We start from the raw sequence: 20656 nt of genomic DNA, 5'->3' as shown, positions 1-20656 counted from the left end.
CATGGTGTTATTCAATGACCATTTGTATTGTCACCAGGCAGCACAGCATAAAAAGGTTTACTAACCGTCTGCTGTTGCAACCTAGGTACCTACTTGAGTAGGGAGGGAGGGAGTCCAAGACGCGACCCCCAAGGGCGGATGGGGGAGAAAACAAAAAGATAGCATCGAAAAACGGGGGGGTTAAAAACACAATACAGATATTGCTAACAAGTTACCCGCCGCGTTCGGTCTTGGCTCTCATCAACGGGATGTTTATTGTTGTTCGCCATGACTGCCCTGCCTGGCCTGCCAATGTTGTTGTTCACCCCGCCGGTGCGGTGCGGTGCCGCGCCGACGCCAAACGCCCTTTCCTCAACCTCGTCGCGCCCAACGCGTCCGAATGGACTAAACCTGGAAGGCGACCCCGGACAGCGGCCGTGAGGGACCACCGTCGTCGTGCGTGTTGTTGCTCTGCCGTCGACGCTAAGATCCAAGGGAGGCTAGTGCTCCCCCTCCCTTAGCCGCGACTCTGCCGGCTCAACCTTCCACCAGCGCCAACCTCCTCTCTTCCCACTGCACACTTGACTGGCCCCTGGACAACAACAACCACCTACCTACCGACGCTGGGTTGCTCACTGAAGACTGGCTGGCTTGGCTGTTGGACCGCACCACACCTCACCACTCTAGCCGCCTTCCTGCGATCCCCGCCGCCTGCACTGCATCTCTGCTCACAGACTACCTAACTATCTCTTGAATCTGCACACACTCGACATCCGACGGCCCGCACGACGACAACGACATCTTTCTCGCGTTATCTGTGTCTTCTTCTTCTCCTTCTCTAACTTATCATTCTTTCAACGACATTGCGCCTTGCTTCTCAGCCATTTTGCTTTTTGTTTTTTTACGACGCCCAAACTCTTGCGAACAGTGGGAAAAGCATGCGAACGACAACGACATCAACACCACCGTCAGGGATAAGGTGGTGATTTGTTTGACCGCATCGACCGACCGAAGCCTCGTTCGAGCAACTCGCCCTTGCGCCAGATATCTTGCCAGGTTATTACTTTACAACAGCCATCGTCGGCTATACCACAACTGCAACGACGTCTTGGGCCCGAAGAGTTGCTGGTGCTGTTCGATTCGCTATCCCCCCGCCATCTCCCCTTGACGCTTCTCCCAGCCGTCTTTGCTGGACTTCAGCCTTTCGGCGCAACCAACACAACTCTTCTTGCCAACTCGACATACACAAGGCGACCATGACGATTCCCGTCGATTCGTCGAAAGCCGTCGCTGCCTCTGCTTCTACCAAAAGACCAGCAGCAGAAACGAGTTGCTCTGCAGCCGCGACTCCCGCGCGCTTCGCAACACCTCCTCCCCCCTCCGACCGAGGACACCTCGAGAACCGCCAGCATCTGGAGAACGCGAACCAGCGCAAGATGCATCATAGCAGGAGACCCAGCGAGTCAGTTCGTGCCAATAACTTTGACGCCGGTGCCGTCGACAGTGCATTACTCCGGGAAATGCAGCACCGGTCACAACGAGAAAGCACCCCAGGTGCCAGTCCACATCGAAAGCGTCAGAGGATAAATGGTGACAGGTGTGTTCGCAGCAATCATTTCGTTTGAAGGACTCTTTTTAACATGAATCTGCTAGATTCATCCCCACGCGGACTGGCCAAGATCTTCAAGCTAGTTTTAGCTTGCTCCACGAAGATGGCTCTCCGGCGACGCCATCTAAGCAAAAGAAGCGCACCCCCCATGGCGAGCTTCATTTCCAAAGGAGTGAGATAGAACAATCCTGGTTGATGCGAGTATCCATCTGACAAAATAATATCCAGCCGAGGAAGCAAACCGTACATTCTCGACCCTGCTCCGCGCCGAACTCTTCGAGGGCTCAATACCACAGGCAACGCCACCGACTCTGTCTCCAGATCATTCTCTATCTACCGCATCCCACGCAGCCCACATTCGGGACAGCACGAGGTCTCGCACGCCACCGAATAACGCTTCCGCCAACTCTCTGCCAACCTCCCTGACACCGTCCACGCCCCACAAGAACCTATTCTCTTATATGTCACCTCGACAACTCAGCAACGCAGGCCACCTAACGCCGTCAAGAACGCCTCAAAGTCGTCATGGACCCAATTTGGACACCCGCTCCGAGATATATAGCCTTTCTCCTGTCCGCTTCAACAGCCAACAATTGTTGCTGAGCCCGCGGCGGCAACCCCGAGCGGTCAGCAAGGTACCTTACAAGGTACTCGATGCCCCCGATCTGGCGGATGACTTCTATCTGAACCTGGTTGATTGGGGTAGTGCCAATGTGCTGGGGGTAGGCCTTGGGTCCAGTGTGTACATGTGGAATGCCCAAACGAGTCGTGTCAACAAGCTTTGCACGCTCGAGGATGACACAGTAACAAGTGTGTCGTGGATCCAGAAGGGAACACACATTGCTATTGGGACTGGAAAGGGGCTCGTTCAGATCTGGGATGCTGAAAAGACAAGACGACTACGGACGATGACGGGCCACACGGCGAGAGTGGGGTCTTTGGCTTGGAACACCCATATCTTGACGTCCGGTTCTCGTGACCGACTGATATACCATCGCGACGTTCGCGCTCCTGATCAGTGGCTCAGGAAACTCGTCGGCCATAAGCAGGAGGTTTGTGGCCTGAAATGGAACTGCGAAGACGGCCAGCTGGCCAGCGGCGGTAACGACAACAAACTCATGGTCTGGGACAAACTCTCAGAGACCCCGCTTTGGAAGTTCTCGGACCACACAGCTGCTGTTAAGGCCATTGCCTGGTCACCCCACCAACGTGGGCTGCTGGCTTCAGGCGGTGGAACGGCGGACCGCAGAATCATTTTTCACGACACAGTCCGCGGGTCTGTCATCAACGAGATCGATACGGGCAGCCAGGTCTGCAACATTGCCTGGTCCAAGAACTCGAATGAAATCGTTTCGACGCATGGTTACAGCCAGAATCAAATCGTCGTTTGGAAGTATCCTTCGATGACACAGGTGGTCAGCCTCACAGGCCATACCTATCGCGTGCTATACTTGGCGATGAGCCCAGACGGCAGAACAGTCGTAACCGGCGCTGGTGACGAAACTTTACGATTCTGGAATGTGTTTGGACGACGACCTGGAGCCAGAGAAGACAGCGACGGCAGCCGACTATCGGAATGGGGCGTCATTCGGTAAAGCATCAAAGATGGAGCACCAGTCTCCGCAAAAGACATGATACCCCCTACTTTTCTTTCTGGCTCGAGGTTGTCGGTAACGCGGCAGGAGGAAAGCGATAGAGCGAGCGCTCGAATTCTGTTTCATGGTAATGTTGATGGGAAGAGGAAACGTAAATACCACGCTGCCGGTTGCATCAGGTGCATGCATGGAAAAGGCGTTTCGACAGGTCGGGATGGTACAGGCAGGACAACGTTGTTTCTGGGCTTTTGTTTCCTTTTCGGGGTGATTTATAGGACTTATTTTGTGGCTTCAGCGGGTGGCTCATGAGGAGAAAACGACACAGGGAAAAGGGGCTTTTCAGGTGACGAGAGCCGACTCGAAGCGGGTTGCGTAGCAGAGAAGAGATGCCCGCATCATTCTTAGCATTGGGCTTGAGCGCAAATAGTATTCATTGGAGTGTTGTTTGGGGAACGCGCCATTTACACCCATTAACACCTAGCGGCAATGAACAAAACAAGGCTTTCTTGTTACAAGACTCTGATTGCTTCGAAATGACAAGCACCAGGCCATCAATCATCGGTATGGTATTAATGTAGAGTCGTCTATAACACTTGAGCATCGTTGAAAAGAAGCCGGTAGGTATACAATATACATACCTATACATACCACACATCCTCAACAAGGAAATAAGCCGTGCCAAGTCCTCAATAGCTATGAACCATCCAAAGATCAAGAGGAAAGAAATTCGTTACGACGGTTCAACTCTCGAACCTTTCCTCTACACGTGACCCCCAACATAGAAGAGAAAGGCCTGTCCATTCTGATTCAGCTTCACCTTGCCTTCCTCTCTCTAGCGACATCTCTCGCTCCCCCGTCCACGCCTGTGGTATCCGCTAGGGTCGAAAGCTCTTCGCCCAAAAACGGAATTCGGTCCGAGAGACCGCCCGCCTTACTGCTCTCCACTACTACTGCGTTCTCGTGCTTGAAGTCATGTTCGAGATTGACGTCGTTCGTTGGGTCGTTAATGCTTGTCAGAAGAAGCTCACTCGGAGCGGACCCCTCAGGGTTGGGCGTCATCAGAGGCGAGTGACCGCCCATCTCAGGGGTGTTTTGCCACTGCCTCACCTCAGCCCTGAGAACCTCGAGTTCCTTCTGGAAGCGTGTTCCGAAGACGTCGATGTAGTAGGTAGCTCCGTTATAAACACTCCATGTAAAGACAACTGTGAGGAAGCCCGCCGAGGCGTATCTGCTCATGAACCAGATGGGACACGGAAGCATAGTAAGCACCGCATAAGAGTACTGAATCAACATGAAGGCCGACTCTTGCAGGGAGTCCGGCAGCGAAAGAACAACCTTGCCGATCCAGCTCTTGGAGTATGACTTCCGCAGCCACGTGAATGATGTTGGCCGCCCTGCAGCAATCTTGTCGCGTCTGCGAACGGTGATGAAGAAGTAATATGATAGCTGCCAGATGGCATAAGGGATGGAGCTCCAGGCCAGCATAGAGACGATATTTCCATAGGCTGTGGGCGAACCAGCCGGAGAGTGTTGAATTGTCCAGATAGCGGGGAGGCGGCTGGCCTGAAGCTCCTCAGACCACAGATGGACTATGCAATGAAGCGTTGCGCAGGGCATGATGTGGATGAAGAGTGAGGTGACCTTGTCGAAACTGTGGAAGACGAGCGAGTTTCTCCACATAATGATGGCCACGGCGTTGTTACCAAACGCGAGACAGTAGGTAGCCAGGAAGAGTCGCTTTGAGCTGGGGAAAATCCAGATGCTGAGAACCAAGAGTAGGTTGACGAAGTAACATAGATCCGCTAGGAAGTAGTGGTAACCGCGGCGGTGGTAGGTGAAGTAGCGGATGGGCATGAAGTACATGACTTGGACGGTGTACCACAGGTGGAAATACTGGGGCCAGCCTCCCATGAGAAGACCGCTCACAAAGATGTTCATGACGCCAAAGATAAATGATACCTTCTCACGCAACGTGACCACTCTGGTGTCATTCCACTGCTTCCCAAGCCTGTCCACGCTGGTGCGCATCCGCTTCCTGTACCTCTCGAGCTGTTCCTCAGCGGTGGGGACGCGGCGGCGCCATTCCTCCACCACTCGTTTCTGGGCATGCTGGCTCTTGTTTTTGAAGGCATCTCTTGACTTGCGAACCTTTTGCGTCTGTGCAGAGATGCCCTTCTGTAGCTTCTCGAGCTGTTGAGGCAAGGCGAAGTTGTCGAGAAGGTCAAGGACAGAGATGCGGTCCAGCGGCGGGAACACGTCCCAGTCTTCTTGGTAGGAACTGCTGCCAGAAAACGACGGATTCCTTGACAGCTTGGGGCTTTCAGGGTTGACAGGGCCTAGAGTTGGCGTCTGAAGAACTTCTTGGTCTGGAGGGGAGGAGCTAAGGACAGACTGCGCCTTGGTCGAATCGAAAGTGAAGACAGCATCGCTGTCAGCACGCGCATCTTCGCCCTTTGCTTTGGGTACATCGTGTGGTCTTGAATCGGCCATCTCCGACTGAGCTCAATACTGAGTGACTCTCGACGTGTCGGTCGTGGTAGCTTCTTGTTGGTGATCTATAGAGCGACGAGCGAGGTTAGCCTTGGTCTGTGCAATTGTCGGGTCATCTTAGGAGATAGAGACTGAGTGAGAACGGAAGGCAGCAGAGGGTTCCGTGACATGGCGTACCTTTCGAAGAAGCAACCCTTGTGATCGAGGCAGGGAGTTGGAGCGATCGCTCGAGGGTAAGGCTTGTGAACAGCGTCCAGCTGAGGAAGATTGGTTGCTCTTCTAAGAACTGGTAAAGAAAAGACGGCGGTGGACGGCCTCCTAAGGGTTACCGGAAGATCTTCACGGTGTCGTTGGTTAGAGAGGGACGATCCGGGTACGAAGGGCCGAAAGATGCGCCTGGGCCACTAAAATAGGTCGTTCGATGTGTAGTGTTCAAGCACACCGTAGCCTGAACAGCAACCTGGCGAGGGCGTGGATGGTGCGGGGATAGTTGAGCGGTGTGGTGAGGTGGGAGGAAACAAAAAGAGGTCTGGAACACGTTGAGGAGCTGGTGATGATTTACACGTGTTGGTGACTGACCGCCCCAGATTCCTGGTCATGTCGCGAGACTGGCAGGCGGCACCTCACATTTCGGGCAGGGGTCGCTCTGAAAAAAGACGTCACAGAGCATGACTGCTCCGCTGCCAGTCAAAGCTTATCAGGGGAGATGCACGCAGCCAGGACCAGACGATACCGCTCGAGGTTGCGCCAATACGATATATAAGCACATACGTATGTATACACATGTATAATACATACATACATATACATAAAACAATGCTCTTTCAATGTCGATGACCAGTAGAGACATTTCGCGGCAATGGTCTCTGGCCTGCTCCAATAAGTCATGGCGCTCACGTCTACACTACCTAGGTATGTAGACCAGGGAAGCAATTAAGAAAAGTGAGCCCCACCCCTCCCTACCTAGTGACCTGTACCAGAGAGCACCTGAACAGCTGATAGTTCATACACAGCTAGCTACTGCAGCCCGTGATTTGTGCAGGTGCTGTTGGCTGGCTCTCTGGTTGGTTGAGCAGCAGTTGGGCGGTGGACAGGAAAACAGTCGACCGGGTATGCTTACCACTGAGTTCCTTTCTCGCTCCTCTCTGGCCATCGTGGTGCGACGTCGTGATACTTTCATAAGACTTAAGTAGACACAACAAGGGATATCACAAATAGAGAAGAATGAGCTTACTAAATCCTGAAAAGGACACACTGCCTCCACTCCTAGATGGACGTGACATGCTGGAGCTCTGATACTAGTTAGCCTGCTCCAGGGGGCAGCTTAACACAATTTACCTACCCAACACTCGTCCTCAGGTGGGCCAATATCTCTGATGGTTTAGCCAGCGCCCCTTGTCGTCACGTGACGATAGCTCAAGCCCGCATTGACGTGGTTTGAGCTTCTGTTCGCGCGACTGGGTCAGCCTCGGCGTGGGCCCGTAGTGTGGCCAGTCAGTGTCTCGTCGCGTCCAGAGGCAGCAGGAGCACTCAAGACGCGCGTGGGGAAATTCGAGATCGAGTACTCCAAGCCACCACGACCTCATTGTCGCCATACGAGACCCGATTTCCTTCCAAGTGCTTCTCCGCCATGCGCCAGGTCTGCTTGAGACCCCAAGACCCGACTTAACAATTCCCGCATAGCCTCTGCATTTGCGACACGCACCTGCCGCCCATCCATTGACACGGTGCTGCCTTCGCACAATTGAACCTTGTTTTTCTCGCGCGCCCACCTCTTCGCGTTTGCGAATATCCTCGCCTGAAGAACACCATCCGCCGGCATCTAGACCCAAGTGTCGTCGCGTACTGCGCGATAACCGGTTGACAAAATGGGAAAGCTCATTCGCCTAGAGCTCTTCAGTATGTCCAAATCTACTTCCTGGCTACATCCCCTCACTACCTTCGCGCTGACCCTGGTTCTACCACGTAGACTTCAAGTCGTATAAGGGCCACCACACTCTCTTGTTCGGCGATTCCTACTTCACTTCTATTATCGGCCCCAATGGATCTGGCAAGTCGAACTCGTAAGTCTCTAGCTTAATCGTTTGCATTCGCCTGTCAACTGACGTTTCGCTTTGGGCAGCATGGACGCGATCTCCTTCGTACTTGGCATCAAGTCGTCACACCTCCGATCAGCCCACTTAAAAGACCTTGTGTACCGCGGTCGCGTACTCAAAACCTCCAAGATCCAAGATGACGGTTCTGCTCAACCAAATGGCCAGTCGAACGGCCATGGGAACGGTGACGGAGATGAATTGTCGCAAAAGGCTTCGCGGGGCGATCCCAAGACCGCATGGGTCATGGCTGTCTACGAAGACGATGCGGGCGATGAGCAAAAGTGGAAGCGCTCCATCACAAACCAGGGATCCAGCGAGTATAGGATCAATGATCGCGTTGTAACCGCTCAGCAGTACAATGAAGCGCTCGAGTCGGAAAACATCCTGATCAAGGCTAGGAACTTCCTCGTATTCCAAGGAGACGTCGAAGCCATTGCTGCACAATCACCCCAAGACCTCACAAGGTTGATCGAACAAATCTCCGGAAGTCTGGACTACAAGGCCGAATACGAAAGATTACAGACCGAAGCCGAGCAAGCCGCCGAAAACCAGAGCTTTCAGCTTCACCGGAGGCGTGGTATCAACTCTGAAATCAAGCAGTATCAGGAACAGAAGAAAGAAGCCGACAACTTCCAAAGAAAAACGGAGGAGAGGGACGAAGCTATCGTCAAGAATGCCCTGTGGAAACTGTACCACTTTCAGCGCGGCATGGATGAGTCTACTGAGCAAATTCATGACCACCAACAGAACCTGCAGGAGTTTCAGCGCAACGTTGAGTCCTTCAAAAGAAAGCTCGAGGCCGCCCAAAAGGAGCAGCAGGCAGCGGCCAAGGAGGTTCACGGTGTGGAAAAGGCCATCAATACCAAGAAGCGGGAATTCGACGAGCTTGAGCACAAGCTTATTCCCATCGACGCCAAGATCGAAGAAAAGACACGCAATATCGAGCAATGCCGCGCACGAATGGAGCCTGTCCGCAAAGAGCGTGACAAGCAGGCTGAGGTGATCAAAGAGGACGAGGGTCGGCTCAAAACCACTGAGAAAGCCCAGAAGCATTTTGAGACACAGCTAAAGGAACGTATGAAGAAGCTCGGTAAGGAGCTCAACGAGGACGACCGCAAGGAGTACAACACTCTTCGCTCCCAGGTTGTACAGAAGTGCGCCGGCAACCAAGCAAGACTCGACAATCTGATTCGCCAACAGAAGACCGACGAGGTCACTGTGAATACGCTCAAAGGCAAGGTCGACACCCTCTCAGCCGCTCTGGAGAAGTACGAAGGGGAGCTGGAGACTCTCGGTGAACGGAAGGCGTCAACCGAAGGCAACATTAAGGCATTGTCTCAGGAGATCGACACCAAGAAGAAGCAATACCACCAAATCCAGTCGGAGCGTGTAAGGACCAGCCAAAGGCGAACGGAGTTGGAAGAAAAACTTGAAAACGTGGCTAAGCAACTGCGCGAGGCAGACGATGGCCGTCGACAGAACGACCGAGAAGCTAGGATGAAGGAGATGGTCAACAACCTGAAGCGGCTCTACCCGGGTGTCAAGGGCAGAGTCGGCGACCTATGCAAGCCCAAGCAGAAGAAGTACGACGAAGCTGTCAGCATCGCTCTGGGCCGAGACTACGAGTCAGTTATTGTTGATACGGAAAAGACGGGCCACGAATGTGTCCAGTACCTTAAGGACCAACGCTTCCCGCCAATGACCTTCATTCCTCTGGACAACATCAAAGTCAACGCTGTAAACGGGGCTATCAAAGGCATCTCGGGAGCCAGGCTCACCATTGACACTATTGATTTCGATGCTGCGTACGAGCGCGCTATGGCTTACGCTTGCGGGAGCTCAGTCGTGTGCGACAATGAGCAGGTTGCAAAACTCATCTCGTATGAAAGGCGCATTCCTGTGAAGACAGTCACTTTGGATGGGCTAGTCATCCACAAAACTGGTATGATGACTGGCGGCCGTGGTCCAGAGCCCAAGGGCGGAAAGCGGCGTTTCGAGAGCACCGACTTGGATTCGTTGAAGAATTTAGCGACCAAGTACAAGGAGGAAATCGAGAAGCTTCCCAAGTCTGGTCGTCGCAGCACCGCCGAAGAATCTCTCCAGATCGAAATTCACGGGCTTGAGCCTCGCCTGGCGAACGCGAAGGCTGAATTGGCACACCTGAATAAGAACTATGACAGCAAGAAGAGAGAGAGAGATAACGAGGAGAGACAACTTGACGAGCTCGTGCCCAAATACGAAGAAAAGACAGCGGAGCTCGAAGCAACGAAGCGGACTGTCAAGGAGTTCTCTGACGCTATCGCGAAGGTGGAAGATGAAGTTTTTTCCGGCTTCTGCGGCAGGCTTGGCTTCAGCGACGTTCGTGCGTACGAGACAGAGCATAGAGACATGCAACGAGAGGCCGACGAGGAGCGTGCCAAGTTCGAGGTGCAGAAGTCCCGATTCCAGAGTCAACTTACCTTGGCACGGGACATGCACAGCAACCTAGAGAAACGACTCAGGAAGCTGCAGGAAGCTCTCAAAGCTGCCGAACGCGACTTGCAGACCTACCAGCAGGAGAAGTCAGACATCGAAGATGCCACGCACGAAGTCTCTGACGAACTGGACGCGCTCAGCGAGACGCTTGAGGAGTACCGCGGCAAATTGGCGGAGAAAAACCACAAGGTTTCCCAGGCTAAGGCTGAGGTCCACAAACGTAGCAAGGAGATTGATGCCAGGCAAAAGGAGATAAATGCCCTGGAGACTGTGGTGCAGAAGAACAGTGCGGGCAAGTTCGCATTGCTTAGGCGATGCAAGCTTGACCAGATTCAGATTCCCTTACTCGAGGGCTCGCTTGACAACCTGCCGAACGAGGACAACATGCTGCGGCAAGACGCCGACGCCATGGATGTTGACGAGGAAGTGGACGACGAGGAGATGATGACCGCTGCTCTTGAGAATTACGGGATCGAGGTTGATTACGAGGGTCTGGATGAAGAGATGAAAAACGTACGTGTGCACTCAGAAATGTGCCTCGGCAAATAGCTACTGACTTGCCATACAGTCCAACGATGCCAGTGTCGAGGAGAAGTTGCAGGACAAGATTGCATCACTGACCTCGGAACTCGAGAAGCTCAACCCCAACATGAGGGCGATCGAGAGACTGGAGAGCGTTGAGTCGAGGTTGAAGAACACGGAAAAGGAATTCGAGGACTCCAGAGCGGCTCTTAAGGCGGCCCGCGATGCGTTCAACAACGTTAAGGCTCAGCGGTATGAGCTATTCAACAAGGCCTTCACGCACATCCAGGAACAGATTTCGCATGTTTACAAGGATCTTACGCGATCGGAAGCCTATCCCCTGGGCGGCCAAGCGTATCTCGACATCGAGGAGGATACGGACACTCCCTATCTTTCGGGTATAAAATATCACGCCATGCCACCCCTGAAGCGATTCAGGGACATGGAGCACCTTTCCGGAGGTGAGAAGACGATGGCTGCGCTGGCTCTACTGTTCGCCATCCACAGCTACCAGCCTAGCCCGTTCTTTGTGCTGGACGAGGTCGACGCTGCATTGGACAATGCCAATGTCGACAAGATCAAGAAGTACATTCGTGAGCATGCTGGCCCTGGTATGCAGTTCATCGTCATCAGTCTCAAAACTGGCTTGTTTCAAGACAGTGAGAGTTTGGTCGGGGTGTACCGCGACCAAGAAGTCAATAGTTCCAGAGCACTCACCCTCGATGTAAGCTGGTTTCGATGACGTATGCTTAATTATGGATACTGACAATGGCGTAGCTCCGGAAGTATGCGTAATGCAAGAAGACGAGGACAATCAGGTGGGCGTATGTAAGAGATAATGCAGACTCGGCTTTGCTGGGTGAAAGGGCGGGGATAGAGAGACGAGTCACGAAACGTCGTGGTCGTTTTGGTAGTCATGACTTCGGTGAAGGGGGTGCGATGCGTCGGGACTTGCTTCACATCGGGTGGTATATCGGCTTTCCCAAGATGGCTCAAGCGCAGCGTTGCGGTCTCGCCGTGTTCCGGCAAGGCTGCGAGTGGAGTTTGGAATGCAATGCAGCTAGTGGATTCTTGAACTCATATTTATTGACGATTCTTCTACTCAAACCTTACACCGTCTGTCTCTCATCCCTGATCTGCACTTGGATCCGGATGTCGTTCTATGTGAATTCTGAGCCGACATAATGCTCAAGATACAATGCTATATGTTGCCACTTGATGTTGCTGCCAAAGCGGTAGTAGCTGAGGTTAGGCATGGGTTGCATGATGAACCGTGAAGGTGGTGGTTGCGGCAGCGGCCAGCTGGATACAGTATAGAGTACGTACCCTCTCTAAGACCCTTGCGCCTTCCCCCATCGGCGCCACCGCAGTGCGTCGATGCCCGTCGACATGCTAGCTAGCTGTCTGTCCCTGCAGCTGGGTCCTATCAGCCTCAGACCAAGCGCCGGTGCGTATCCCTTTTCTTCTTCTCCCAAGTTGTAGCTACGATTTCGCAAAGCAATGATTGAACCCATGTGTGGAGGCCCCTGATCCGTAGATCAACTAAACGTTTGCGTGTCGGAAATAGAGCTCTGGTTTCCCACAGGTGGCATGCGTAACCGCAAGTTGCCGTCTCCACGTCAGACCTGCCATGACCTTCACTTTTTGAACTAGCCAACAATCGCCCTCCACATTGACTTCGTCCTCACCTCACGTCACCTCATCTTACCCAACGTCGTACATCAAGACTCTACACATATTCAACAGCATTGACGAGGAAGACGGCGCAATGGCGCAGCCGTTGGATCTCGCAAAAACTCTAGTCAAGTCTGTCATGCGCGCCTTCTACGAAACGCGCCACATTCTAATCATCGACGCTTTGATCATTCACTCTGCGTGCGTTCGTGTCCCATTCTGGGCGTTGCACAGCGTTGCTAATCTTCGGTAGGCTTCGTGACGATGACTTGGCTTACCTGATGGCGACGAATACAAAGGATCTCCATAAAGCATGCGGAAAGCTCAGGGAAGATCGCTTTCTCGCAGTGTTAGCTTGGACCTACCCTCCGCAGATCATACCCAACGCTGACTTCAGGCACCGTGCAGATACACAAGATTGGAATATCGCGAAGACCCCAAGAATCCCGAAGCGAAACCTCGTCCCGTCAACCGAACATACTACTACATCGACTACCGTCAGACCATCGATGCCATCAAGTGGCGTGTGTACACCGTCGACAAGCAGATACAGGGCACCACAGTGCCAGCGAGCGAGCGCAAAGAATACTTCTGTGGGCGCTGCAAATCGGAATGGACGCAGATGGAGGTGCTCGATAATGTTGGCCCCGAGGGCTTCGTTTGTCACCGGTGCGGCGCTCCGCTCACCCACGATCTTGAGCGCAACTCGACCGGCCACGAGCAATCAACACGACTTAACAACCAATTCAAGTTCATCACCGAACTTCTGCCACGGATCGACGAGATGGTTGTACCTGACAATACGTTCGACATTGCAATCAGCAAAGCCCTGCCCGTCGTCCGCGATGCGAGCTACCAATCCGTTACAACCATACCCGTTTCATCCTTGCAACCCACATCAGTCAAGGGCCTCGATAACGTCGGACCCAAGTCAATGTCTGTCAGCATCTCCACATCAGACGGACCATCAGAGGCAGAAAAGGCAGCGGAGAAGGCGCGCAAAGAGAAGGTCGCACAGCAGAATGCGCTTCCATCGTGGATGTCGAACAGTACCGTCACTGGCGAGTCTTTCTCGGCCCAGGCAGGTCCGACGGCTGCCGCCAAGATAGAAGAAACGGATGACAAGGACACCGTGATCAAATCAGCAGACAACCCAGAACACGCAGAGCTGGACGATTACTTCGCTCGCCTCAAGGCTGAGCAGGAGGCCGAAGCGGCAAGGGCGATGGAGGAAGAAGAGGACGACGACGATGAAGATGAAGAGGAGGATGCTTTTGAGGATGTGACGCCAAGTATCGCGACCCCAGCTCCGCTTATCAAGACGGAGCCATCACCTGACTCGGAAGAAAGAGTAGTCAAGAAGGTCAAGGTAGAAGCACCCGCGGATGGAGATGATGGCGAGAGCGACGAAGACATGGAATTCGAGGACGTCTAGGAGCAATGATATTTGTCGGAATGTACATCCTTCCCCTCACAGGACCTGAGGTGTACGTGGTCAGGGAGGCAGAATACAACAACTGAGATCCAGCAAGAGTCAAATGCTTAGTCCAGCCTTGTCCACGAGTTTTTGAGAGTTGTGAATTAACCACACATAGATATTTCAGGTTACGGACCGACTTCCCACTAATGCTGATCAGGCAGTTTGGTTAATCTCAAGTTACATAGTAGGGGTCTGGTGAGCAAATCAACGTGCATTCAGGTAGTACTTTGTCATTCTGTGCTAAGTGCTTTGAATCGCAATAATGATGTCAGCGCCATGCAGGGCACCAATAGCACCTAGGCACCTACCTATTACTCAGTAGGTACCTACCTAGGTAGATATCCGTTACATACCTACATCTAGGGCGATTGGCAAATGATGTTGTCTAGGACCCGCCGCTTGCTTCTTTTGCCCACCTCAATATTCGTACCGAACAATTCTCCCAAATATGAAACCCGCAGAGAACCGCTCTGGTGGCTTGCCGCGTTCATCAATCACTACGATATGCGCGACATCCCATATGACTGCGGTGGCCAGGATGGCTCTTGAACTTCCGCCTGTCTATCTTCTTCCCACTCACTTGAACCCAGACGAGCTACACGACCTCGAAGGAAAGATCCCAAGCTTGACATATAACATACAAGAAGCCAACATCGTCATTGGGAAAATCTCCCAGCGAGAAAGGGCACTTTTCGAACTTAGACGCGCAAAAGTGCTGACCGATCCCATCGATGCGACTAGAATCTCTGAGTCGCCATCCGCAACTCCTCGGAAGCGCAAGAGGGCACTGTCTGGTAGTGGCAGCGAGTCAACCTTGTACAGTGAAGATGGAGAAAAGTACGGACCAGTTCCAATGCAGACCATAAAGGCTCTTGCGAACAAGTCTGACAACACCAATACTGTCAAAGTCGTAAAGCTTGCATGGCTCACGGACTCTCTTGCGCAAGGCGAGATTCTTCCGCTTCGCAACTATCTTCTTTATGAAGGCCGCAAGAAGGGTACGTCCGAGACGCCTACCACGACCAAGGGAAATGGCATATTATCTCGCGCTGCGACCGACGACCTCTGGCAAACACGAAACAGCGCCTATCTTGAAGAGAGGAGGAGAAAATATCCTGCGGACATGCATCAAACAACGCCTTCGCTGCTTAGGCAGACGACCTCGGAGCACGATTCGGTGCTTAAGCTGCCGCCGATCCCATCGTTCCTCGGATTAACGTTTGCCTGTCAAAGACCGACCCCTGTTGATCCTCCAAATGGCATCTTTGTTGACGAGTTGAAGAAGATACGGCTTAATCGAAAAATGGTGGGCGATCAAATAGGGGTGAGGGCCTACTCAACATCCATAGCCACCCTATCAGCATACCCTTATGCGATTGGCACGCCACAAGGTAAGCAAACGCTTTTTGCGTCGAAGGTGGTAAGATCGGCAATGTTGATTTCACATAGAGGTAGCAAGACTCCCTGGCTGTGGCGTTAAGATTGCCGAGCTGTGGCATGAGTGGAAAGAATCTGGCAGGCTTTGTGAAGTAGATGAGGCCCAAGCCGATCCCAGGCTGTCAGTGATAAAAACATTTTACGATATCTGGGGAGTTGGCGACATCACGGCTCGAGATTTCTATAACAGAGGTTTGTTGCCGCCCAAACGATAGCGACAGTTCACTGACGGATAATGTGCAGGATGGCGAGACCTTGACGATGTCGTTGAACATGGCTGGCACACCTTGGGCCGAGTTCAGCAAATTGGTGTCAAGTATTATGACGAGTTCAAGCTTAAAATACCGCGAACCGAAGTTGAATCTATTGCTGACGCCATTCTGGTACATGCCCGCAACATCAATCCGGGGTTTGAGCTAGTCATTGTCGGTGGTTACCGGCGTGGTAAACAGGGTAGTGGGGATGTCGACGTAGTGATCAGCCACCGGGATGAGTCTGCTACGATGCACTTCGTCGACAAGTTGGTCGTGAGCTTGGAGAAGAGCCGACATATCACACACACGCTCACGCTGAGTAATCACAACAGTGAGCGTGGCCAGCGGCCCGTCAGTTGGAAGGGCAACGAGTCAAGAGGGAGCGGTTTCGACACTCTTGACAAGGCACTTGTGGTGTGGCAGGAGCTCGAGATCGAGAGCCACAAGGGGTATCCAAAAGAAACGAAAGAGAAGCCGCACCGGCGGGTGGACATCATCATCAGCCCCTGGAAGACGGTTGGATGTGCAGTCCTAGGCTGGAGCGGAGATACAACGTTTCAACGAGACCTGCGTCGTTACTGCAAGAAGCAGAAGAGCTTCAAGTTCGATAGCAGCGGTATCCGAAGCCGAGTTGATGGTAGCTGGATCGACCTGGAAGGCGGGAAGCTCGGGAAAGCTCCCGACATGCTGACTGCCGAGAAGAGAGTATTCGAGGGTCTTGACCTCGAATGGGTCCGTCCAGAAGACAGGTGCACCGGGTGAAGAGGAGGATACCCCCCCCCCCCCTGTGGCAGATCTTGTGGTGAAGCGGAAGTTAAAATGGCGTGCTGGATCCCGCCAGCTTTTCATTGGGAGGAAAGCGCTCCAGACGCCCCGAAGCGCGCTCAACCACCTTTCGCGGCTTGAGAGTAAAGACGACGTAAGGTTAATCTGGCATCGGGAGCGGGTTCTAACTCTGCCATCGTTTTGTGGTTGAACCAGCAGGCAGACCTCGACGTCGATTGCATCTTAGTGATGGAATTTTTTTGTGGACAAGTTGTCCACCCAACATTCAATTAATCAGACTGGCCAAAAGTCCGCCTCGAAAGTCCGCAGTCCGGACATTGGAAACGCAATGCGCCGAGCTCTTTCGGGGATGGCGATTGGTCATAGGCCAAAAGACCATCATTGACAATCGGGACTTGAATGTGGCCGGCGTCCGCTCCCGTCGGGAATGTCTTGGGGCTTGTCCGTGTTGTGCATGTTTAGACCCGTCGGCAGAATGTTCCGTGGTGGCATCCATCTCTATAAATTTTATACGAGGGGAGAAATCTTAGCGAGCGGATAGGCACTCTTTTCTGCGGATCCCCTTCCGCCCTCCTCCACACTCCAGCGGAGGAGACCCTAGACCGACCAAAACAGCTGGCGTCTCGAAACCTGGTCTTCCCATCGTCCAGGCGGTTGTTGCGTTACGTAGCCCGGAAAGCAAGATAAAAGAGCTACTGCCCCTGCTCCGTATCGTTGGTACTCGGCGCACTCTTCCATATCCACATCAATTGCCTACATCCGTACTTTGTACCATTCGCCTGTTACACATACATATCTAAGGTACTATACATAAAAGTAAGCATCGCCAACTTTGCCACAGGCCCACTACCCTTGGACAATCCCATTTGCCGGCCATCGAAAGCTCTCAGACCAGTAACCACGTCAACAGTCAATCAACAGGCAGCCCGCCACCATGCCTCTCACGCTCCAGGTCCCCAATGAGTACGGGTACGTAACAACATCTTCCTTCATTGCCAATTGTCAACAAGCATGCCAATGTCTGAACAAACACGCCCGCAACAGCTACGTTCTCCTCGTCGCCGCATCGACCTTCTTCATCAACACCACCCACGTCCTCTTGACGAGCAAGTACCGCAAGGCCAGCGGCCTCGTCTACCCAGCTCCCTACGCCTCCAACGAGCAGGCCGCCAAGGACCCCAAGGCCTACCAGTTCAACTGCGGTTCGTCTGCCACGTCCCATTACCACCCCTGCCCTTTCCCCTACACGAGAGGGAATGCAATTCTACGATCATGTCAACGCACACAGACTAACGCACCGATACAAAGCCCAACGCGCCCACGCCAACTTCACCGAGAACCAACCCTCCTTCCTCGGCGCCCTCCTCATCTCTGGCCTCCGCTACCCCGTCGCCAGCGCCGTCCTCGGTGCTGGCTGGGCCCTCTCCCGCGTGTTCTACGCTTTTGGTTACACGAGCGGCGCCGGCCCAAAGGGCCGCATCGGGTATGCTTAGGCTTCCTTCCCTTGCCGTCGTCCCCAGCACCTCATCCAGGTCTCTCGCTAACCTACCAATCAACGCAGTGGCTCCGCCGGGTCGTTCCTCTTCGACTTCGCTCTCAAGTTCACCGCCGTCTACGCTTCTGTTGCCATGATCATGAACTGGTAAAGTCGCTATTTTGTAATGGGAGAGGATGCTCTTAGTACACGAGACCGATTCTTTGCACTCATATCCGTTTTAAAACCAAAACCAGAACCAAAACCAAACAACGTACACGGAGTGCAATTTCCTGCCGAGGGACTCAAATGAATGCCCCCTCCCCTCGCCAATTTACCGGTTGCCTGATAAATAATCGTTGCGCGCCAACACGAGCAATCATGCCTGAAGACTACCCTCCCAAGAAGAAAAACCGTCGCCGCAACGCCATTAAACTTAACTCGAATCGAGACACGGACTGCTCTACTTCCTCTTCAGACGTCGAAGCTCCAAACTGCGATCTGGTTCTTCCGGCGCCGGCGCAGCAGTTCCAATCGACTTTTCAATTCCGTTATTGCCCAGCAGGTAGTCTCCAAAGTACTTCATTGCACTGAAGATCTCCTCACCGACAGGTATGATGTTGTCTTTAGGGAGCAAGAAGCCGTAGCTTCCGGTGTCCCTCAGCTTGATCTGGTAGCTGTAATGTGCGTGCAACTCGTGGTAGAACCAATCAATAGCTGAACCGCCGCCTGTCTCGATGCGTTTGACTCCTGGCTTGAAGCCACGACCTGCCACTGCTCCCTCACACGCCGATGTTACTGAGTATAACTCCCCATTGGACAAGCGGATCGCCTTGGCGAGTCCAGCTGCGAGCTCCTCCAGGTTCTCCACGTTGGGCGGGTCCACGTCGCAGGAGTAGGCAAAGGGAAACAGTACCTGCTGTGAGTACGAGTGCAGATCGATAAGACCAATGAACTCGGTTGTCTCCCGAGATGCATTCTTTGCCCACATAGCCAGCGCAGTAGCTTCGGTGGCTTGCCATGGTTCCTTACCACCATAGCTTTCAGAGCAAGGGTCGTTCTCGGAAAAGTCACCCCATTCGTAGCCGAAGGCGTGGTCGAGGTCAAAACCGCGGCACCATGACATGCCAGTTTCTTGCCGAGATTTACGCCATAATCGATCCGTTGTCCAGGTGTACTCGACGCCATCGGGATTAACCACTGGAATGAAGACAAAGTCAAAATGCTCCAACAGCTTGGTGATCATAGGCTCCCGGCCAAAGGCAGTGATGAACGACCATGCAACGTAGTTCGCCGTGGTCGTAGAAATCCACTCGCGTGCATGCATTCCTCCCGTGATGACGACAGTCTTTCTCTTGTCAGCACCCGGCGCTCGCGTTTTCATCCCGACTTTGAGTCCCAAGATGTCTCTGCCTTCGTACGATTGCCCGATGTTGATTACTTCGGTGATGGCCGGGAACATGGCCTCGGTTAATCGCATCCATTGGACAATTGTCTAGGTTATGTCAGTTTAACAACCGCTTGGCTAGGAGTGAAAGAGTCCCTACGTCAAGCTTTTGGTAGTCCTGGAAGAAGTAGTTGTCGCTGCCGCTGTGCGCCAGCTTCAGGTTCGCCCGGCGATCATCAAAACGATGGATCTGGGCGGGAGTGTCGAGGACTGGATAAGTATCATACACTGCCGCAGCCAGATCTGCGATCAAGGTCGAATAACTTGTCTTTAAAGTCTCGGGCAGGAGGCTCAGCAAGGATCGAATATCGCGCTTGGGGATCCGAACGTCGACATATTCGCGGTTGAAGGTCCATATGTCGAGAAACGTCCGAGCTGCTGCGGCGGCGAAAGCAGTTTCTTCTTCGGCCGTTGTTAGATTGAAGCGCAAAACGACCTCGTTGACGTGATCATCGCGAAGGCTCGCTAGGGCATGGGAAGCACTGGCGGTTGCCTTTGCAGGATGGGGACCAAAGACAAACTCGACTACGCTGTTGCGCAGTCTCTTCAAGAGGGGGAACGTATCGGCCTTGTTCGGCGCGGTACACGATGTCTCGTGGTGAAGGTCTGGGTATGCGTTGAAGCAGGCGGCAGAGGTGACGGGGACAAGGAGGGCGATGCCGGCGAAGGACAATACGGATTGGGGACGCATGTCGGAGGCGACGGCGATGGGAGTAAAAATGAGGATGCGGGCAGTCGAAGATGACAGGCGTCGACTACCCCCGATGGGTCGAAGACTCGATGGATATTGCGGTCGCAGACGGCTGATGGTGGAGTGTAACACAGCAACGAATCAAGAGTAATGTTGCGTAGGTGCGTCACGACAATATGTGCTTGGGGGGATGAACTGCAGTAGATTCGGGATGAGAGCAGCAGATAAGGAACCTGGCAGGGCAGCTTGGAGTTAAACGGCCGCCACTGGGGCCCAGGTTCGGCATGCAAGGATACATAGCGCAGGCAGCCGCTTGCTTACCTGAGGCGCGGCATGAACCTTCTCTCGCACCAGCCGACGACCGTCCGCCCCTCCTTCTTCATCTTTACGATTCCCTATCATCGTCTGCTTGGCAATCATTTATGCAACTGCAAGTATCTGTTCTTGCCGATGGAGGATGATGTTGAGAAGGGGAGAGAGGATAAGACGGAGAGACGGAAGCTTCGACAAGAGGAACCATGGGCTTGATGTTTGCCCGCCCTTTCCCTCCTAGGACCGTTCCCAGTTTGCTAGGCAGCCTGCCTGCCCAGGGCCATCTTCAACAGCTGTGGTATAGTACTCGACTCTGATGCGCCCTGCGGATTTTC

At 53.3% G+C, this 20656-nt stretch overlaps 7 protein-coding genes across 7 annotated transcripts; 5 read left to right on the top strand and 2 right to left on the bottom strand.

Moving 5' to 3' along the window:
• Positions 1–545: 545 nt before the first annotated feature.
• CDEST_14680 (Putative WD40/YVTN repeat-like-containing domain superfamily) lies at positions 546–3791 on the top strand. The gene is made up of 3 exons (XM_062930836.1): positions 546–1576; positions 1633–1760; positions 1817–3791. The coding sequence occupies exons 1-3, from the start codon at positions 1236–1238 to the stop codon at positions 3181–3183; spliced, it is 1836 nt and encodes a 611-aa protein (XP_062786887.1). The 5' UTR covers positions 546–1235; the 3' UTR covers positions 3184–3791.
• An 18-nt stretch (positions 3792–3809) lies between these two features.
• CDEST_14679 (Putative glycerophosphocholine acyltransferase 1) lies at positions 3810–6877 on the bottom strand. Its single transcript, XM_062930835.1, has 2 exons — positions 5851–6877; positions 3810–5738 (listed from the first exon to the last, which is right to left on the bottom strand). Exon 2 carries the CDS (start codon positions 5671–5673, stop codon positions 3997–3999), a length of 1677 nt encoding a protein of 558 aa, XP_062786886.1. The 5' UTR covers positions 5674–5738; positions 5851–6877; the 3' UTR covers positions 3810–3996.
• A 317-nt stretch (positions 6878–7194) lies between these two features.
• Positions 7195–11878, top strand: CDEST_14678 (Putative structural maintenance of chromosomes protein). The gene is made up of 5 exons (XM_062930834.1): positions 7195–7572; positions 7643–7736; positions 7796–10757; positions 10813–11490; positions 11544–11878. The coding sequence occupies exons 1-5, from the start codon at positions 7542–7544 to the stop codon at positions 11559–11561; spliced, it is 3783 nt and encodes a 1260-aa protein (XP_062786885.1). The 5' UTR covers positions 7195–7541; the 3' UTR covers positions 11562–11878.
• A 309-nt stretch (positions 11879–12187) lies between these two features.
• On the top strand, positions 12188–14055 carry CDEST_14677 (Putative transcription initiation factor IIE subunit alpha, TFIIEalpha/SarR/Rpc3 HTH). Its single transcript, XM_062930833.1, has 3 exons — positions 12188–12641; positions 12694–12789; positions 12849–14055. Exons 1-3 carry the CDS (start codon positions 12535–12537, stop codon positions 13873–13875), a joined length of 1230 nt encoding a protein of 409 aa, XP_062786884.1. The 5' UTR covers positions 12188–12534; the 3' UTR covers positions 13876–14055.
• Positions 14056–14273: 218 nt separating this feature from the next.
• Positions 14274–16855, top strand: CDEST_14676 (Putative BRCT domain, DNA-directed DNA polymerase X, DNA polymerase beta-like protein). Its single transcript, XM_062930832.1, has 3 exons — positions 14274–15311; positions 15370–15549; positions 15601–16855. Exons 1-3 carry the CDS (start codon positions 14369–14371, stop codon positions 16371–16373), a joined length of 1896 nt encoding a protein of 631 aa, XP_062786883.1. The 5' UTR covers positions 14274–14368; the 3' UTR covers positions 16374–16855.
• Positions 16856–17067: 212 nt separating this feature from the next.
• Positions 17068–18664, top strand: CDEST_14675 (Putative membrane-associated, eicosanoid/glutathione metabolism (MAPEG) protein). Its single transcript, XM_062930831.1, has 5 exons — positions 17068–17213; positions 17308–17366; positions 17442–17599; positions 17706–17880; positions 17959–18664. The coding sequence occupies exons 2-5, from the start codon at positions 17332–17334 to the stop codon at positions 18041–18043; spliced, it is 453 nt and encodes a 150-aa protein (XP_062786882.1). The 5' UTR covers positions 17068–17213; positions 17308–17331; the 3' UTR covers positions 18044–18664.
• Positions 18335–20392, bottom strand: CDEST_14674 (Putative peptidase M14, carboxypeptidase A; the record flags this gene model as incomplete). The annotated part of the gene is made up of 3 exons (XM_062930830.1): positions 18335–19366; positions 19419–20121; positions 20331–20392. 3 exons carry the CDS (start codon positions 20390–20392, stop codon positions 18335–18337), a joined length of 1797 nt encoding a protein of 598 aa, XP_062786881.1.
• Between the last annotated feature and the right edge of the window lie 264 nt (positions 20393–20656).

Source organism: Colletotrichum destructivum, chromosome 10 (genome assembly GCF_034447905.1).
Source record: "Colletotrichum destructivum chromosome 10, complete sequence".
NCBI lineage: Eukaryota > Fungi > Ascomycota > Sordariomycetes > Glomerellales > Glomerellaceae > Colletotrichum > Colletotrichum destructivum.
The sequence above is the reverse complement of the archived record's forward strand: the minus strand, read 5'-3'. Positions and strand labels throughout refer to the sequence as shown.

Bases quoted from the DNA above. Each gene is read 5' to 3' on its own strand.
- CDEST_14680 (XM_062930836.1), top strand. From the start codon at position 1,236: ATGACGATTCCCGTCGATTCGTCGAAAGCCGTCGCTGCCTCTGCTTCT. The intron at 1,577-1,632 runs GTGTGTTCGCAG...TGAATCTGCTAG, and splicing joins CAGAGGATAAATGGTGACAG to ATTCATCCCCACGCGGACTG. The intron at 1,761-1,816 runs GTGAGATAGAAC...AATAATATCCAG, and splicing joins CGAGCTTCATTTCCAAAGGA to CCGAGGAAGCAAACCGTACA.
- CDEST_14677 (XM_062930833.1), top strand. From the start codon at position 12,535: ATGGCGCAGCCGTTGGATCTCGCAAAAACTCTAGTCAAGTCTGTCATG. The intron at 12,642-12,693 runs GTGCGTTCGTGT...AATCTTCGGTAG, and splicing joins GCTTTGATCATTCACTCTGC to GCTTCGTGACGATGACTTGG. The intron at 12,790-12,848 runs GTTAGCTTGGAC...GGCACCGTGCAG, and splicing joins GAAGATCGCTTTCTCGCAGT to ATACACAAGATTGGAATATC.
- CDEST_14676 (XM_062930832.1), top strand. From the start codon at position 14,369: ATGAAACCCGCAGAGAACCGCTCTGGTGGCTTGCCGCGTTCATCAATC. The intron at 15,312-15,369 runs GTAAGCAAACGC...GATTTCACATAG, and splicing joins TGCGATTGGCACGCCACAAG to AGGTAGCAAGACTCCCTGGC. The intron at 15,550-15,600 runs GTTTGTTGCCGC...GATAATGTGCAG, and splicing joins TCGAGATTTCTATAACAGAG to GATGGCGAGACCTTGACGAT.
- CDEST_14678 (XM_062930834.1), top strand. From the start codon at position 7,542: ATGGGAAAGCTCATTCGCCTAGAGCTCTTCA. The intron at 7,737-7,795 runs GTAAGTCTCTAG...CGCTTTGGGCAG, and splicing joins GGATCTGGCAAGTCGAACTC to CATGGACGCGATCTCCTTCG. The intron at 10,758-10,812 runs GTACGTGTGCAC...CTTGCCATACAG, and splicing joins TGGATGAAGAGATGAAAAAC to TCCAACGATGCCAGTGTCGA.
- CDEST_14679 (XM_062930835.1), bottom strand. From the start codon at position 5,673: ATGGCCGATTCAAGACCACACGATGTACCCAAAGCAAAGGGCGAAGAT.
- CDEST_14675 (XM_062930831.1), top strand. From the start codon at position 17,332: ATGCCTCTCACGCTCCAGGTCCCCAATGAGTACGG. The intron at 17,367-17,441 runs GTACGTAACAAC...CGCCCGCAACAG, and splicing joins CAGGTCCCCAATGAGTACGG to CTACGTTCTCCTCGTCGCCG. The intron at 17,600-17,705 runs GTTCGTCTGCCA...ACCGATACAAAG, and splicing joins GGCCTACCAGTTCAACTGCG to CCCAACGCGCCCACGCCAAC.